The sequence below is a fragment of the Solanum verrucosum genome, unplaced genomic scaffold (genome assembly GCF_900185275.1).
Source record: "Solanum verrucosum unplaced genomic scaffold, falcon-dt-bn FXZP01000094.1, whole genome shotgun sequence".
In the NCBI taxonomy this organism is placed as follows: domain Eukaryota; kingdom Viridiplantae; phylum Streptophyta; class Magnoliopsida; order Solanales; family Solanaceae; genus Solanum; species Solanum verrucosum.
In genome coordinates this window covers 1,696,882-1,709,927 of record NW_026019970.1, presented here as the reverse complement: position 1 = coordinate 1,709,927, position 13,046 = coordinate 1,696,882, and the positions used below count along the sequence as shown (strand labels likewise).

At 35.2% G+C, this 13,046-nt stretch overlaps 1 protein-coding gene across 1 annotated transcript; it reads left to right on the top strand.

Moving 5' to 3' along the window:
• Positions 1–10,673: 10,673 nt before the first annotated feature.
• Positions 10,674–12,518, top strand: LOC125817056 (two-component response regulator ARR1-like). The gene is made up of 5 exons (XM_049496642.1): positions 10,674–11,147; positions 11,266–11,342; positions 11,463–11,499; positions 11,594–11,705; positions 11,952–12,518. The coding sequence occupies exons 1-5, from the start codon at positions 10,886–10,888 to the stop codon at positions 12,445–12,447; spliced, it is 984 nt and encodes a 327-aa protein (XP_049352599.1). The 5' UTR covers positions 10,674–10,885; the 3' UTR covers positions 12,448–12,518.
• Positions 12,519–13,046: the final 528 nt, after the last annotated feature.

The following is a 13,046-nucleotide window of genomic DNA, read 5'->3' as shown; positions in this document are numbered from 1 at the left end:
GAACATTGTTGAATTTTTGTGGGTTGATTGTTGAATGCCTAGTGTTGAATTGATTCATGTTTTCGGGTTGTTTTGAGAGTTAGATCGGTTGTATATTGAGGGTACAATTGATCCTAGGGGTTTGGGGAAAGTATCATGGATGTTTGGAGGGTTTAGAGATGAAAAACGGAGGAGAAAAGTCGAGAACACTGGGTACAGGGGATGGGCGTCGCACCTCTCAGCGCGCCCCAAAATGTTCTCTGAGGTTTGGCCTCTGGCGCGTCGTCCCAGCCAGAGCGCCCCACCCAGCTCTCTGAGGTTTGGGGCCTGGCGCCCCACACCTCTCAGAGCGCCAGGGACGTCAGTTCTCCCCATTCGTTCCCCACCTTCTCGTACGTGTTCCTAAGTGATGTACCTATGTTTCCTAGTCAATTCTAACATTCTAAAATACATCTAAACATCATGAAATCATCCATAAATATGAGATCATGATCCTTGAATCCATAGTCCAATTCAAGGAAAGTCAAGATCAAAGTCAAGAGAAGTAAGAGTCAAGTCAAGATCAGTTCTTAGAGTTTTCCAAAAGTCTTTTCCAAATGTTTTAACTTTGTTTAAGACTTAAAGTTCAAGTTGAGTAAAGAGTAAAGAGTCAAGTTTGAAGTTCATTTCTTCAAAGGTATATGGGGACTAAGCATTCCTAAAGAGATTTAAAATGTTTTCACATTTAAATAAGAACGAAAACTGAGATTTCCAAAGAGCCTTCAGGCTAATTTTCAGAAAAGAGTAATAGCTTTCTAAATGAAGCAAGCAGGGGAACTTGGATTTCCAAGATAGCCTTTGAGCTAAGTTTTTGAGCACTAATCTCAAATCACAGAAGAAGTATGTTTTAAAAACATAAGAGCTAGTATATTTTGGGAGTAGTATTGAGCACCGAATTGAGGGAGCGTTAAAAGAACCCACATCCCTCATAGAACCATGTAGCCACAATGGGTAGAAAATGATCATATTTTTTTAGATGAATCCTTTTCAAGAAGACTAGTGGATCCATTAGGCAGTTCAGGTTATGTACCTTTGGCCAGGTATAGAATGCTCTGGCAACGTGAGGTTGATCGATGTATCATCACTATAGCTTTTATGTGATGGTTGTCGGTTAGAGAAACTCCCACAACAGTTATTGTATTTCTATATACATCAAGTTCATTTGTATTTCTACATACATCTCAAATTTATTGTATCTTTGCATACACACAGAGTTTATAGCATGTTTTAAACAACTTTTCCTTATATTGCACTTGCTTTAAATTGCTTAATATTGAAATGAGTCAGTCAGGTTGAGTTGAGTGAGCCAGGTAAGTTATTCAGTTTCTTTCAGATTCCTTCTAGCCTATGTGTGGTTTAGCATTCCAACTCGCATACTCGTACATTCAATGTACTGATGCCAGTTGGCCTGCATCTTATTATGATGCAGACGCAGGTAACCAGGATCAGCATCCAGCACCTCGTTGATCCAGTTGAGCAGCTTAGAGTCAGTGGTGAGCCTCCTTGCATTTCAAAGGACTTTTTTATTCGCTTTCAGTCTTTCATTTATTAGGATGTTGTGGGGTTTGTCCCAACATCCATCTCAGTATTTTAGAGGATTCATAGACAGTCAGATAGTTATTAGTTCAAATGTCTTTCTTTATCTTTCAGATGTTGTTTAAGACTTAAGTGCCATTTTGGCCAACTTATTATTCTTTAAGTTATTATTTGAGACTGTTTCATTGAGTTAAGTCTTCCGCAGAGTTAAGTAAGCCAAGCCAAGGGTTCGCTTGGGGCAAAAAATGGTCTCCGAGTGCTAGTCCCGCCCAGGGTGTAGGCTCGAGTCTTGACAAACTTGGTATCAGAGCACAAGTTCAAAAGTCCTAGGGAGTCTATGAAGCAGTGTCTTTAGAGTCCTAGTTATCGGTGTGAAGCGCACCACATCTATAATTAGGAGGCTGGAACATTTAAGAAATTCTTCACTTTCTTCATATCCATCTCGTGCGTTAGAGTATATCTCTAAAAGTTTCCCTCTAATTCGTGTTTGTGCGTATTATAGTGATAACCATGCCTCCACGAAGAGCAGCACGAGGTCGTCCAACTAGGATAAATGTTGAACCACAAGAGCATGAATTACCTAATGCACCTGAAGTGCAACCGCAAGGAGAGGTCTCTAATGCTGAGTTTAGAGAAGCTATAAGGATGCTTAGCCAAGTTGTGACAAATCAGGCTGGGCAGCAGAGAGGAGCTCAGCAAGAAGAGACTGACACTTTGAGGATTCGCGAATTCTTGAGAATGAATCCTCCTAGTTTCACTAGTTCGGTCACTACTGAGGATCTGGATCTGGAAAATTTTATTGAAAAGCTGAAGAAGGTATTTGATGTGATGCATGTGGCAGATACTGAGCGAGTTAAACTAGCTGCATATCAACTGAAAGATGTTGCTAGAACATGGTTCGATCAGTGGAAAGGGGGTCAACCTGAGAATGCACCACATGCTAGTTGAGCTTGTTTCAAGGAAGCCTTCTTGGGGCGTTTCTTTCCCCGAGAACTGAAGGAGGCTAAGGTACGAGAGTTTCTAAAACTGAAACAGGATTCCTTGAGTGTGCATGAGTATGGGTTGAAGTTCACCCAACTGTCTCGCTATGCTCTTGAAATGGTTATGGACATGAGGAGTAGGATGAGTTTGTTTGTTGCTGGTTTGGGTCGTATGTCAAGCAAGGAGGGTCGGGTAGCAATGCTTATTGGGGACATGGACATTTCGAGGTTGATGGTCTATGTCCAACAGGTAGAGGAAAAAAAGATGAGGGATAGAGAGCAGTTCAAGAACAAGAGAGCCAAGACATGGAATGAGTCCGGACAATAGAAGAGTAATGCAAACCGGTCATCTTTCCAACATAACCAGAAGGGACCTACTCCATCATCACCTGCACCTAAGAACAAGAGTGCGTACTATGGTCAGAATTCCAGAGTTAAACCTACCTATTCATAGAGTAGTGTGGCGCAAGGGGGTAGTAAGCCTCTTGCCTGCGCCAAGTGTGGTAGGAACCATTCAGGTATTTGTCGTGAAGGCTCCACTGGTTGTTTCAAGTGTGGTCAGAGTAGGCATTTCATGCGAGAATGTCCTAAGAACAGGCAGGGTAATGGGGGCAATAGAGCCCAATTTTCTTCAATTGCTCCACCGGACAGAGCTACACCTAGAGGAGCTACTTCTGGTACTGACGGAGGAGCAAACCGCCTCTATGCAATCACCAGTCGCCAAGAGCAAGAGAACTCTCCAAATGTTGTCACTGGTATGATCAAAGTCTTTACTTTTGATGTCTATGCTTTGCTAGACCCAGGAGCAAGTTTGTCATTTGTAACTCCTTATGTTGCAAATAAGTTTGAAATTCTTCCTGAGAAACTTAGTGAACCATTCAGTGTTTCCACACCTGTTGGTGAGTCCATTCTAGCAGAGAGAGTCTATCGTGATTGTCCCATTTTCGTCAATCACAAGGGTACCATGGCTGATTTAATTGAGTTAGACATGGTAGACTTTGATGTCATTCTTGGTATGGACTGGCTTCATGCATGCTATGTCTCCATATATTGTAGAACTCAAGTTGTCAAGTTTCAGATTCCTAATGAGCTAGTTATAGAGTGGAGTAGTAGTTCAGCATTGCCTAAGGGTTGTTTCATTTCGTACCTTAAGGCAAGAAAGTTAGTTTCAAAGGGTTGTATCTATCACTTAGTCCGAGTTAATGACTCAAGTGCTGAGGTACCTCCCATTCAGTTAGTTCCTATAGTAAAAGAGTTTCTAGAAGTTTTTCCTGATGATCTACCTGGAGTCCCTCCTGAGAGAGAAATAGACTTCGGCATAGACATCATTCCAGATACTCATCCTATCTCTATTCCGCTATACAAAATGGCACCAGCAGAGTTGAAAGAATTGAAAGAGCAGTTAAAAGATCTATTAGATAAGGGTTTCATTCGACCAAGTGTCTCACCTTAGGGCACTCCAGTCTTGTTTGTGAGAAAGAAAGATGGTTCCCTTAGGATGTGTATAGATTACCGTCAATTAAATAAGGTTACCATCAAGAATAAGTATCCTCTTCTAAGGATAGATGATTTATTTGATCAACTTCAGGGTGCCACCTATTTTTCGAAAATTGACCTCATATCAGGCTACCATCAGTTGAAAGTTAGGGAATGTGACATTTCAAAGACAGCATTCAGGACTAGATATGGTCATTATGAGTTCTTGGTCATGTCCTTTGGTTTGACTAATGCACCAGCAGTGTTCATGAATCTTATGAACAGGGTCTTCAAACCTTATTTAGATATGTTTGTTATCGTCTTCATTGATGACATACTAATCTATTCAAGGAATGAAGAAGATTATGCTAGTCATCTCAGAATAGTTTTTCAGACCTTGAAGGATAGAGAATGGTATGCCAAGTTCTCTAAGTGTGAGTTTTGGCTTGAGTCTGTGGCATTCTTGGGCCATATTATTTCTGGTGATGGTATTAGAGTTGATACTCAGAAAATTAAGGCAGTGCAGAATTGGCCTAGAACCACATCTCCAACTGATATTAGTAGTTTCTTGGGCTTGGCTGGCTATTATAGGAGATTTGTTGAGGGTTTCTCGTCCATTTCGTCTCCTTTGACGAAGTTGACTCAGAAAACAATGAAGTTTCAATGGTCTGAAGCTTGTGAGAAAAGTTTTCAGGAATTGAAGGAGAGGTTGACTAGTGCCCCAGTTTTGACCTTACCAGAGGGTACTCAAGGTTTTGTGGTGTACTGTGATACATCCATAGTTGGTTTGGGTTGTGTGTTAATACAGAATGGCAAGGTGATAGCCTATGCCTCCAGACAGTTGAAGGTTCATGAGAAGAATTATCCAACCCATGAATTAGAGTTGGCCGCGATAGTTTTCGCTTTGAAGATTTGGCGACACTACATGTATGGCGTTCATGTTGATATATTCACTGATCACAAGAGCTTGCAATATGTGTTCACTCAGAAAGAGCTTAATATCATACAAAAGAGGTGGTTGGAATTACTCAAGGATTATGACATGAGTATTCTTTACCACCCAGGTAAGGCTAATGTGGTTGTTGATGCTTTAAGCAGGTTATCTATGGGTAGTACCACCCATGTTGAGGAAGAAAATAGGGAGTTAGCCAAAGATGTGCACAGACTTGCACGCCTGGGAGTCAGACTTATGGATTCCACAGAAGGAGGAATAATGGTAATGAACGGGGCAAAATCATCACTAGTATCAGAAGTGAAGGAAAAGCAAAACCAAGACCCCATTTTGCTTGACTTGAAGGCAAATGTTCAAAAGCAAAGAGTATTAGTTTTTGACAAGGGGGAGATGGTGTGTTGAAATACCAAAGTAGATTGTGTGTACCAATGCTGGATGAACTCCAAGGGAGAATCATGAAGGAAGCTCATAGCTCCAGATATTTCATCCATCCGGGTTCCACCAAAATGTACCATGATTTGAGAGAAGTATATTGGTGGAATGGTATGAAGAAGGACATTGCTGAATTTGTTGCCAAGTGTCCGAATTGCCAACAAGTGAAAGTAGAGCACTAAAGGCCTGGTGGTTTGGCTCAAAATATAGAACTTACAGAATGGAAGTGGGAGATGATTAATATGGACTTCATCACAGGGTTGCCAAGGTCTAACAGGCAACATGATTCTATTTGGGTGATTGTAGACAGAATGACAAAATTAGCCCACTTTTTACCCGTGAAGACTATCAACTCAGCAGAAGATTATGCTAAGCTTTATATTCAGGAGGTGGTAAGACTTCATGGAGTTCCAATCTCCATAATTTCAGATAGAGGTGCACAATTTACTGCACAATTCTGGAAATCTTTCCAGAAAGGTTTAGGCTCAAAGGTGAACTTGAGCACTGCCTTTCATCCTCAAACTGATGGGCAAGTAGAGCGCGCTATTCAGACCTTAGAGGATATGTTGAGAGCTTTCGTGATTGATTTCAAGGGTAATTGGGATGATCACCTACCTCTCATTGAATTCGCTTACAACAGTATTATCATTCTAGTATCCAGATGGCTCCATATTGGATGGTTTGAAGTTGGTGAAGCAGGGTTCATAGGACCAGATTTAGTCATCAAGCTATGGAGAAAGTGAGAGTAATTCAAGAGAGATTGAAAACAGCACAGAGTCGTCAGAAATCCTACACTGATGTTAGGAGAAGGGCGCTAGATAGTAGTTGGTATTGGAAAAATATTAATGCTTTAAAGGAGATGATGAGGGGCCAATACACACAAGGGAGATACCAGTTTACTCATAACGACCAATATTCTATTATAGGAAGCTATAATGCTATGTTGGGACAACAAAACACACTAAATATGCAGAACTCATCTGGACTGCACTTTCACAGCTAAAGCATCGATTTATTGTGTGGTTGGTTGTACAAGGAAGACTACTTACAAAAGAAAGATTAATGCATCTCACTATTTCAGTGAAAGATACTGCATACTGTCTTTGTCTAAGTCAATCTCTAGAGACTCAGTTGCACATCTTTGCAGAATCCTCTTGGATAGAGACATTGAGAGATAGCATCCAACAGTGGGTAGGACTAACCATACCTAAGGGTTAGGTTCAGAAAGTTCTGGAAGGCATAAAGAGGAAGAACTGGAAGCAGTTTCAGAAGGAAGTGATCACATTTATTTGGGGAGCGGTGATATATCATACATGGAAAACAAGGAATTGAAATTTTTTTAGAGGATCATTGGTGAATACTGATATAGTGTTGGTACAAATTAAGAAAGAAGTTATACAAATGTTAGACTTAAAGGATCTAGGAAAGTTAGCAACAGTCAAATGTTGATAACCAAGTTACTTAGTGCCTAATTGTTTTTCTTGTTTAGTTGGTAACCTAATCATCTTAGTACTCTTCCTAGAAGGTGGCTGAGATGATAGGGGACCTATGGTGAAATTTTCTTTGTTGGTTAATGGTAATTTAGAGTTTTATCTAAACATAAGTATGCATTAATTGTAGTAAAACACAAGATTGATAGAGTAATTTAGGAGTATTTGAGGCTTTTCTCATTGAATCTAAAAGGCAATATGTATTTATATGAGTTCAGAATGTTGAACTATGACCTAAGTAGACTAGACTTCTACTTGTACAATGAACATAGGGTTCTATAATGTGTATGACTATTACAGTAGATTGAATACCAACTCAACAATAATTATTCCATTCGTGTGCTACTATCCCTTACACATTTCTGATCTATTTCAACTTCTTCAACACTTTCCTCAAGCTAGTGAAAGGTGCAATAACCACTCCTAGCTTGCTTCAAAATCCTACAAACATCTACTTAGTTAGTGCTTTTGTATGGATGTCAACTAGCTGATCCTACGACCTAACAAACCGTGTGACAAGTTGTCGACTAACAACTGTTTCCCAACAAATCCCTACATATTAACAAATCTCTACATTTATACTATTTACTTAGGGGATAATATGTAAATAATAATTATTAACAAATCTCTAAAATTAACAAATAAGTCCCTTTTCTAGAATACTCTACAATCCTAGATTATCCAAGGACTCTCTATGTAAATCTATTATATTTTAGAATCTACTATGAAAAATCCCCACATTTTTCTAGAATATTACACTAAGACTAGTCATCTTTCCTATGTAAGCTTCCACATAGATAATTTTAATCACGTAGCGCCTATCTAGCGTGATGATGTGTCGGATCATCACACAAAGATCTCTAATATCATTAAAGTATATGATTATTGAGAGGAAGGCCGAAATGATGGAGATATAATTTGGTTAAACATAACGTTATATTAAATAAGTTTGTCAAGTGGAAGGACAATGAAGTCGCTCAAGAATTAAAATAAGATCAAATGGGACAAATTTAAGAAAGGAAAGTTTCCTTCTTTCCAATGTGAAAGAGCAACAAAATTTTAGAAAATCTTCTAAATTTATATTGGAATCTTTTGGTATTGATGGTATAAAATATTTGGATAATTTCAATATTTCAATCTTCATCCCAAGACTCATTTAAAATTAAAATGTATTTTTGACTTATCGAGACGCAGTCAATAAAGAAAAAGACTATTTTATGTGTTTTTTTGGTAAACAATAGGTATGTTTTTCAACGACGTTGAAGGGCTTGAAGCAGTCCACAAAAAATTTTTGGAAAAGGAAAAATCCTTTTGATAAGAATTTGGTCAGAATGGTACTTTATCTATGTTATTTTATCTTTTAAAATATTTTTATTCTTTTAACTTTAATATCTTTTAATTAAAAATGGAAAAAAAGAACAGTTTATTTTAAAATAAAAAAAATATTATATATTTTTTAAATTTCTGGCCAAATTTTCTGGCCATTTAGCATTACCCAATATTTTTTTGGAAATAATAGCCATGTAGTACCATCTTATGTTATACTCTCTATTCTCCCGGTTCACTTTAACTTGTTCATTATTTTTCAAAAATAAAATTTTCATTTTTATGAGTTTTACTTATCACTTTTAAAATATCAAAAATAATAATAATTATATTTTTCCATATTTTGTGATCTTAGCATTAATTACTTATTGTCAAATTATTTTTCAAAACTTAATACTAACTATCAATTAATACGGATAGTGTGATAAAATAGTCATATCAATTATTGTTTTCATAATGAATGTGCTAAGTCAAAATGTAACATATAAAAGTAAACGGTGAGAGTATGATAAAAAAAAAAATGTTTTAACGGATACAAAGTTTAATGTGTTAAGTTGACATATATATTATATTAGTTGTAGTGTGAAAAAGAATGAAAATTATTGAAAAATTAATTTGATAAAAATACATCAAATTAACATTTTTAACATCCAGTGATGATGAACTGGCCATATTTTGTTTTATTTTTTTTTGTTTTTAATGCAGGAAAAATAAGGTAAGGAAATCTAATGGAAAAAAAACAAAAGAAATCCACATATTTTTGTTTAATTTTATTTTATGTATTAGACCAATTTCAATCTTAAAAAAGCACTCCAGTAATGAACTTGCCATATTCTTTCTTCTTCTTGAAATGTAGGGAAATAAGGTAAGGAAATCTAATGAAAAAAACAAAAGAAATCAACATATTTATTATTTTTTACTCTCTTCGTTCCTTTTTAGTTGTCATAGGCTTCTTTTTGAGACTCAAACGATATGAATTTTGACTAATTAACATTTTAAGATGCATTATTTCATCATATTGATATGAAAAAAGTTACAATTTATAGTACTTTTCATATTATTTTTATCTAAAATTTTATTTTAATATATCGAATGAAGGTAATCTAATTTAGCTTTGAAAAATAATCAATTTGACTCTCGAAAAACGTAACATGACAACTAATAGTAACAGAAATAGTATGTATTTTGACCAATTTCAATCTTAAAAAAGCTCTCAAGTAATGAACTTGCCATATATTATTTTTCTTGAAATGCAGGAAAATATTAAGGCAAGGAAATATAATGGAAAAAAAAAAACAAAAGAAAGCAATCTTATTTTTTCCGTTTGATTGGACAAGTAAATGAAACTTAATGGAATTTATAATTGTCTCAATCTTATTTTTTTCGTTTTTCTTTTTATTATCTAAATACAGGAGCTAAGACCATTCCTGCCGAAACCCTCCCCATTCTTTGGATTTTATCAATCAAATGAAATTAAAAAAAAAAGATTTATCTTTTTTCCTAAGATGATCAAAAGTTAATTTTAACTATCAATTTTTTTTTGGAATAGTGATGTTGAGAGGGGAACTTTCGAAATTTATTCAAAATTTTGAAAGAGAAATATATATATATATTAAAGTTATTAATGTATTGATGTCAAATGAGTATTTCATGATGTCTCAAAACACAATAATGTCTCATAATTAAAATTAGGATAAATGGAGTATTAATATATATATATATATTTTGTATTTATGAAAAAAGAAACCCTTTCTTCCTTTTATTTTTTAAAATGAAAAACTAAATGAGCATTTTTCGTGACAAGCTGCTTTTGTATTGATGCCTTACAACGTAGAGCTGGCCTCACATGATGTAATGTCTTTTTCTTCCTTCACGCAATTATTTTCAAGCTTTAATTAGGCTTAATACATATTCCATTTAGACATTCAAATAAAATTATATTTTTAATTGAGCACTTCATCAATTTCTAATAAAGTGTTTTAGTTAGATATTTTTGGTTCACATTTTTTGAATTTTTTTGTGTGTTAATTCTCATTTCTCTATAGGTAATTAGATAGTTAATCATGTAAAATATATCACTTTCTTTAATCTTACACATTTGACTCAATAAGCCGTACAATTCTAAACCTTTTCTACTTGCGGTTAAAGTGTATAATTAACAGAGATTACATGTTTAATGTGACTAACTAAGCTATATGATAAATAAATGAAAACACGCACAATTATTTTTCTTTTACAAAATTAAATCGAAAATATCTGATTAGAACACTTTATAATTAGGAGTTGAAATGTTTATTTGGAACATGACTTAGTTTGAACATGTAAATGGAATATCCTGAAAAGTATATTAAGCCATTTAATTGTTGTATTATATCATGTGCATCATCCATTGAATCCTGCATGTATGCATGGATACATATTAATAAATTAATTACAGAGTTAGATAAATAATTGCTAAGAGAGAGAGAGTCTTCCTTCCTATTTTGACAAGTCTCTAGGGTTTGATTTTCCCATTTGTTCTAAGTAGAACTGTTACTTTCATTTTTCTTTTCCTTTTCCAACCTCAATCTATGGAATTTTCCCCTTCTTAAGGTTAGTTTAGATCTATGTTGTTTGTAAGAAACCCTATTTCATCACTAGATATGCTAAAATAAAAAGATAAACTTTTAAGAAAAATGTTGGAGGATAGTGGTGAGACTGGATGCAATTCAAAGACAAGTTCTAATTTTGAGAAAAATGAGGATGAAGTACTTGAGGAGAACGCTTCGAGCAAGTTTAAGGATGGAGGAAGCTCAAGTGAGAGTACACTTGAAGAGAGTGAAAAGATCAAGCCATGTGTGAGACCTTATGTTCGATCCAAGATGGCTAGACTCCGATGGACTCCTGAACTCCATCTTCGTTTTGTTCATGCTGTGGAAAGACTTGGTGGACAAGATCGTAAGTATTAACCTTTGGTTTTGAATTCTGTCTAACAGTTTAAGCTTTTAGATGAGGTGACTACACAGTTCGTTCAATGGTGATTTGTCTTATCTCGTTTGCTTCTTTTTTGGTGTAGGAGCAACACCAAAGCTAGTTCTTCAAATGATGAACATCAAAGGACTTAGCATTGCTCATGTCAAGAGCCATTTGCAGGTAGATTAAAATTTCTACTATACAAAATCAATCACTTAACCAAGAAATTAAAGCTTAACATATATAATTACTTGCCCTTCTCTAATTATCTCTTTTCTCTTTTGGATTTGTTTCTCATAGATGTTTAGAAGTAAGAAGATTGATGACCAAAGTCAAGGTATATATGTTGTTATTATTATACATCTTTTTGTTAATTTCAAAATTTAGGGTTGTTTTAGTAAATCTTAATGATTCCAACTCCTTTCCCAAAGGGATTGGACATCATCACAAGCTTTTTATGGAAGGTGGAGATCCAAATATATTCAACATGATCCAATTCCCTAGGTTCCCTGCTTACCATCAGAGGCTCAATTCAACTTTTAGGTATGTAATGCATATGATTCACATCTTTCTTGCTTTCCTTTCTCTTTAATTCCCACATCTACTCTCTCATCTCTCAGAAGCAGATCTAAAATTTGAACTAAATTAGTTCAATCTTCACAATCTTTGACACTAAACTCACTATACTTTTGAAATTATGGATTAAAATATTAATATTTGTAGAATTTTTTACACTACATCGCGTCGATCAATATTATTGAAAATAATTTTTTTTTTCACTTTTTCTAGGTATGGAGATGCTTCTTGGAATTGTCATGGGAATTGGATGCCTAGCAACACAATGGGGCAAAGGATTCCCTCTTTCATCAATGAAAGATCCACTTTACAAAGAAATGAAATTAAAGATGTAATGGGATCATCTATAGGAAGCCCTAGTGGTGAGCTCACTAGGTTGTTTCACATAGCTTCAAAAGCTCAAGCAAGAGCCTTTGTTGGAAATGGAATTACTTCTCCACCAAACTTGGAAAGAGCCATAACTCCTTTGAAAAGGAAAGTTTCATATAATGACCAAGTTGATTTGAATTTATATCTAGGGGTAAAGCCAAGGAATGAAGTGACACCAAATCTTGATGATAATGATAATGATAATGGGAGTAGCTTATCATTATCATTATCCTCACCATTGTCATATTCAAGGGCTACAAGGTTTATAGAAGATGCTAATATTGATGGTAAAACAGAAAATGCAAGAAGAGGGGCAAGTACTCTGGATCTGACTCTATGAATGAGGACAATATTCTAAGTGAGATCTTGAGGTACTTGTTTCATATTGTTGAATCTTGACAATGTCTTTATAGCACCTTTTACCAAGCTGTAGTAGCATTGTACCATTACTACTACTATATAGTACTCTTGGTTTTTGTTTGTCTCTATGTTATTCAATACAAGTATTTCTTAGTAAGATATCCACTACTTCAATTCATTACTGTGTGAAGTGTTAGAACAATGGTTTAGCCTCATCCCTCATGTGAATTCGTATACTTGCTCCATCTCAATTTACGTAGTACTTTTTGAATTTCGAGAGTCAAAACAAGTTTTCTTTTGACTGTGATTTTTTCATACACCTTTTAAATATATTGAATTATCAATTATTGAGACATAAAACTTTTCATATAGTTTTCAAATTAAATATAGACATTTTATTTCAAAATACATAAAGATTCCATGTTTAAATATACTGTCAATTTAAAATGTTTGATTTTTAAAATTCAAATTACACCACATAAATTGAGACAGAAAGAAGGCACACATTCCATGGATAGAGAGAATCATATATGTGTGGAGTTCCAAACATCATTGAAAAAGTTGAGATTCATCTTTATG

What these genes read in the sequence shown, in the direction of transcription:
- LOC125817056 (XM_049496642.1), top strand. Translation starts at nt 10,886, where the DNA reads ATGTTGGAGGATAGTGGTGAGACTGGATGCAATTCAAAGACAAGTTCT. An exon ending in AAGACTTGGTGGACAAGATC is followed by an intron (nt 11,148 to 11,265) that starts GTAAGTATTAAC and finishes TTTTTGGTGTAG; the next exon opens with GAGCAACACCAAAGCTAGTT. An exon ending in ATGTCAAGAGCCATTTGCAG is followed by an intron (nt 11,343 to 11,462) that starts GTAGATTAAAAT and finishes TGTTTCTCATAG; the next exon opens with ATGTTTAGAAGTAAGAAGAT.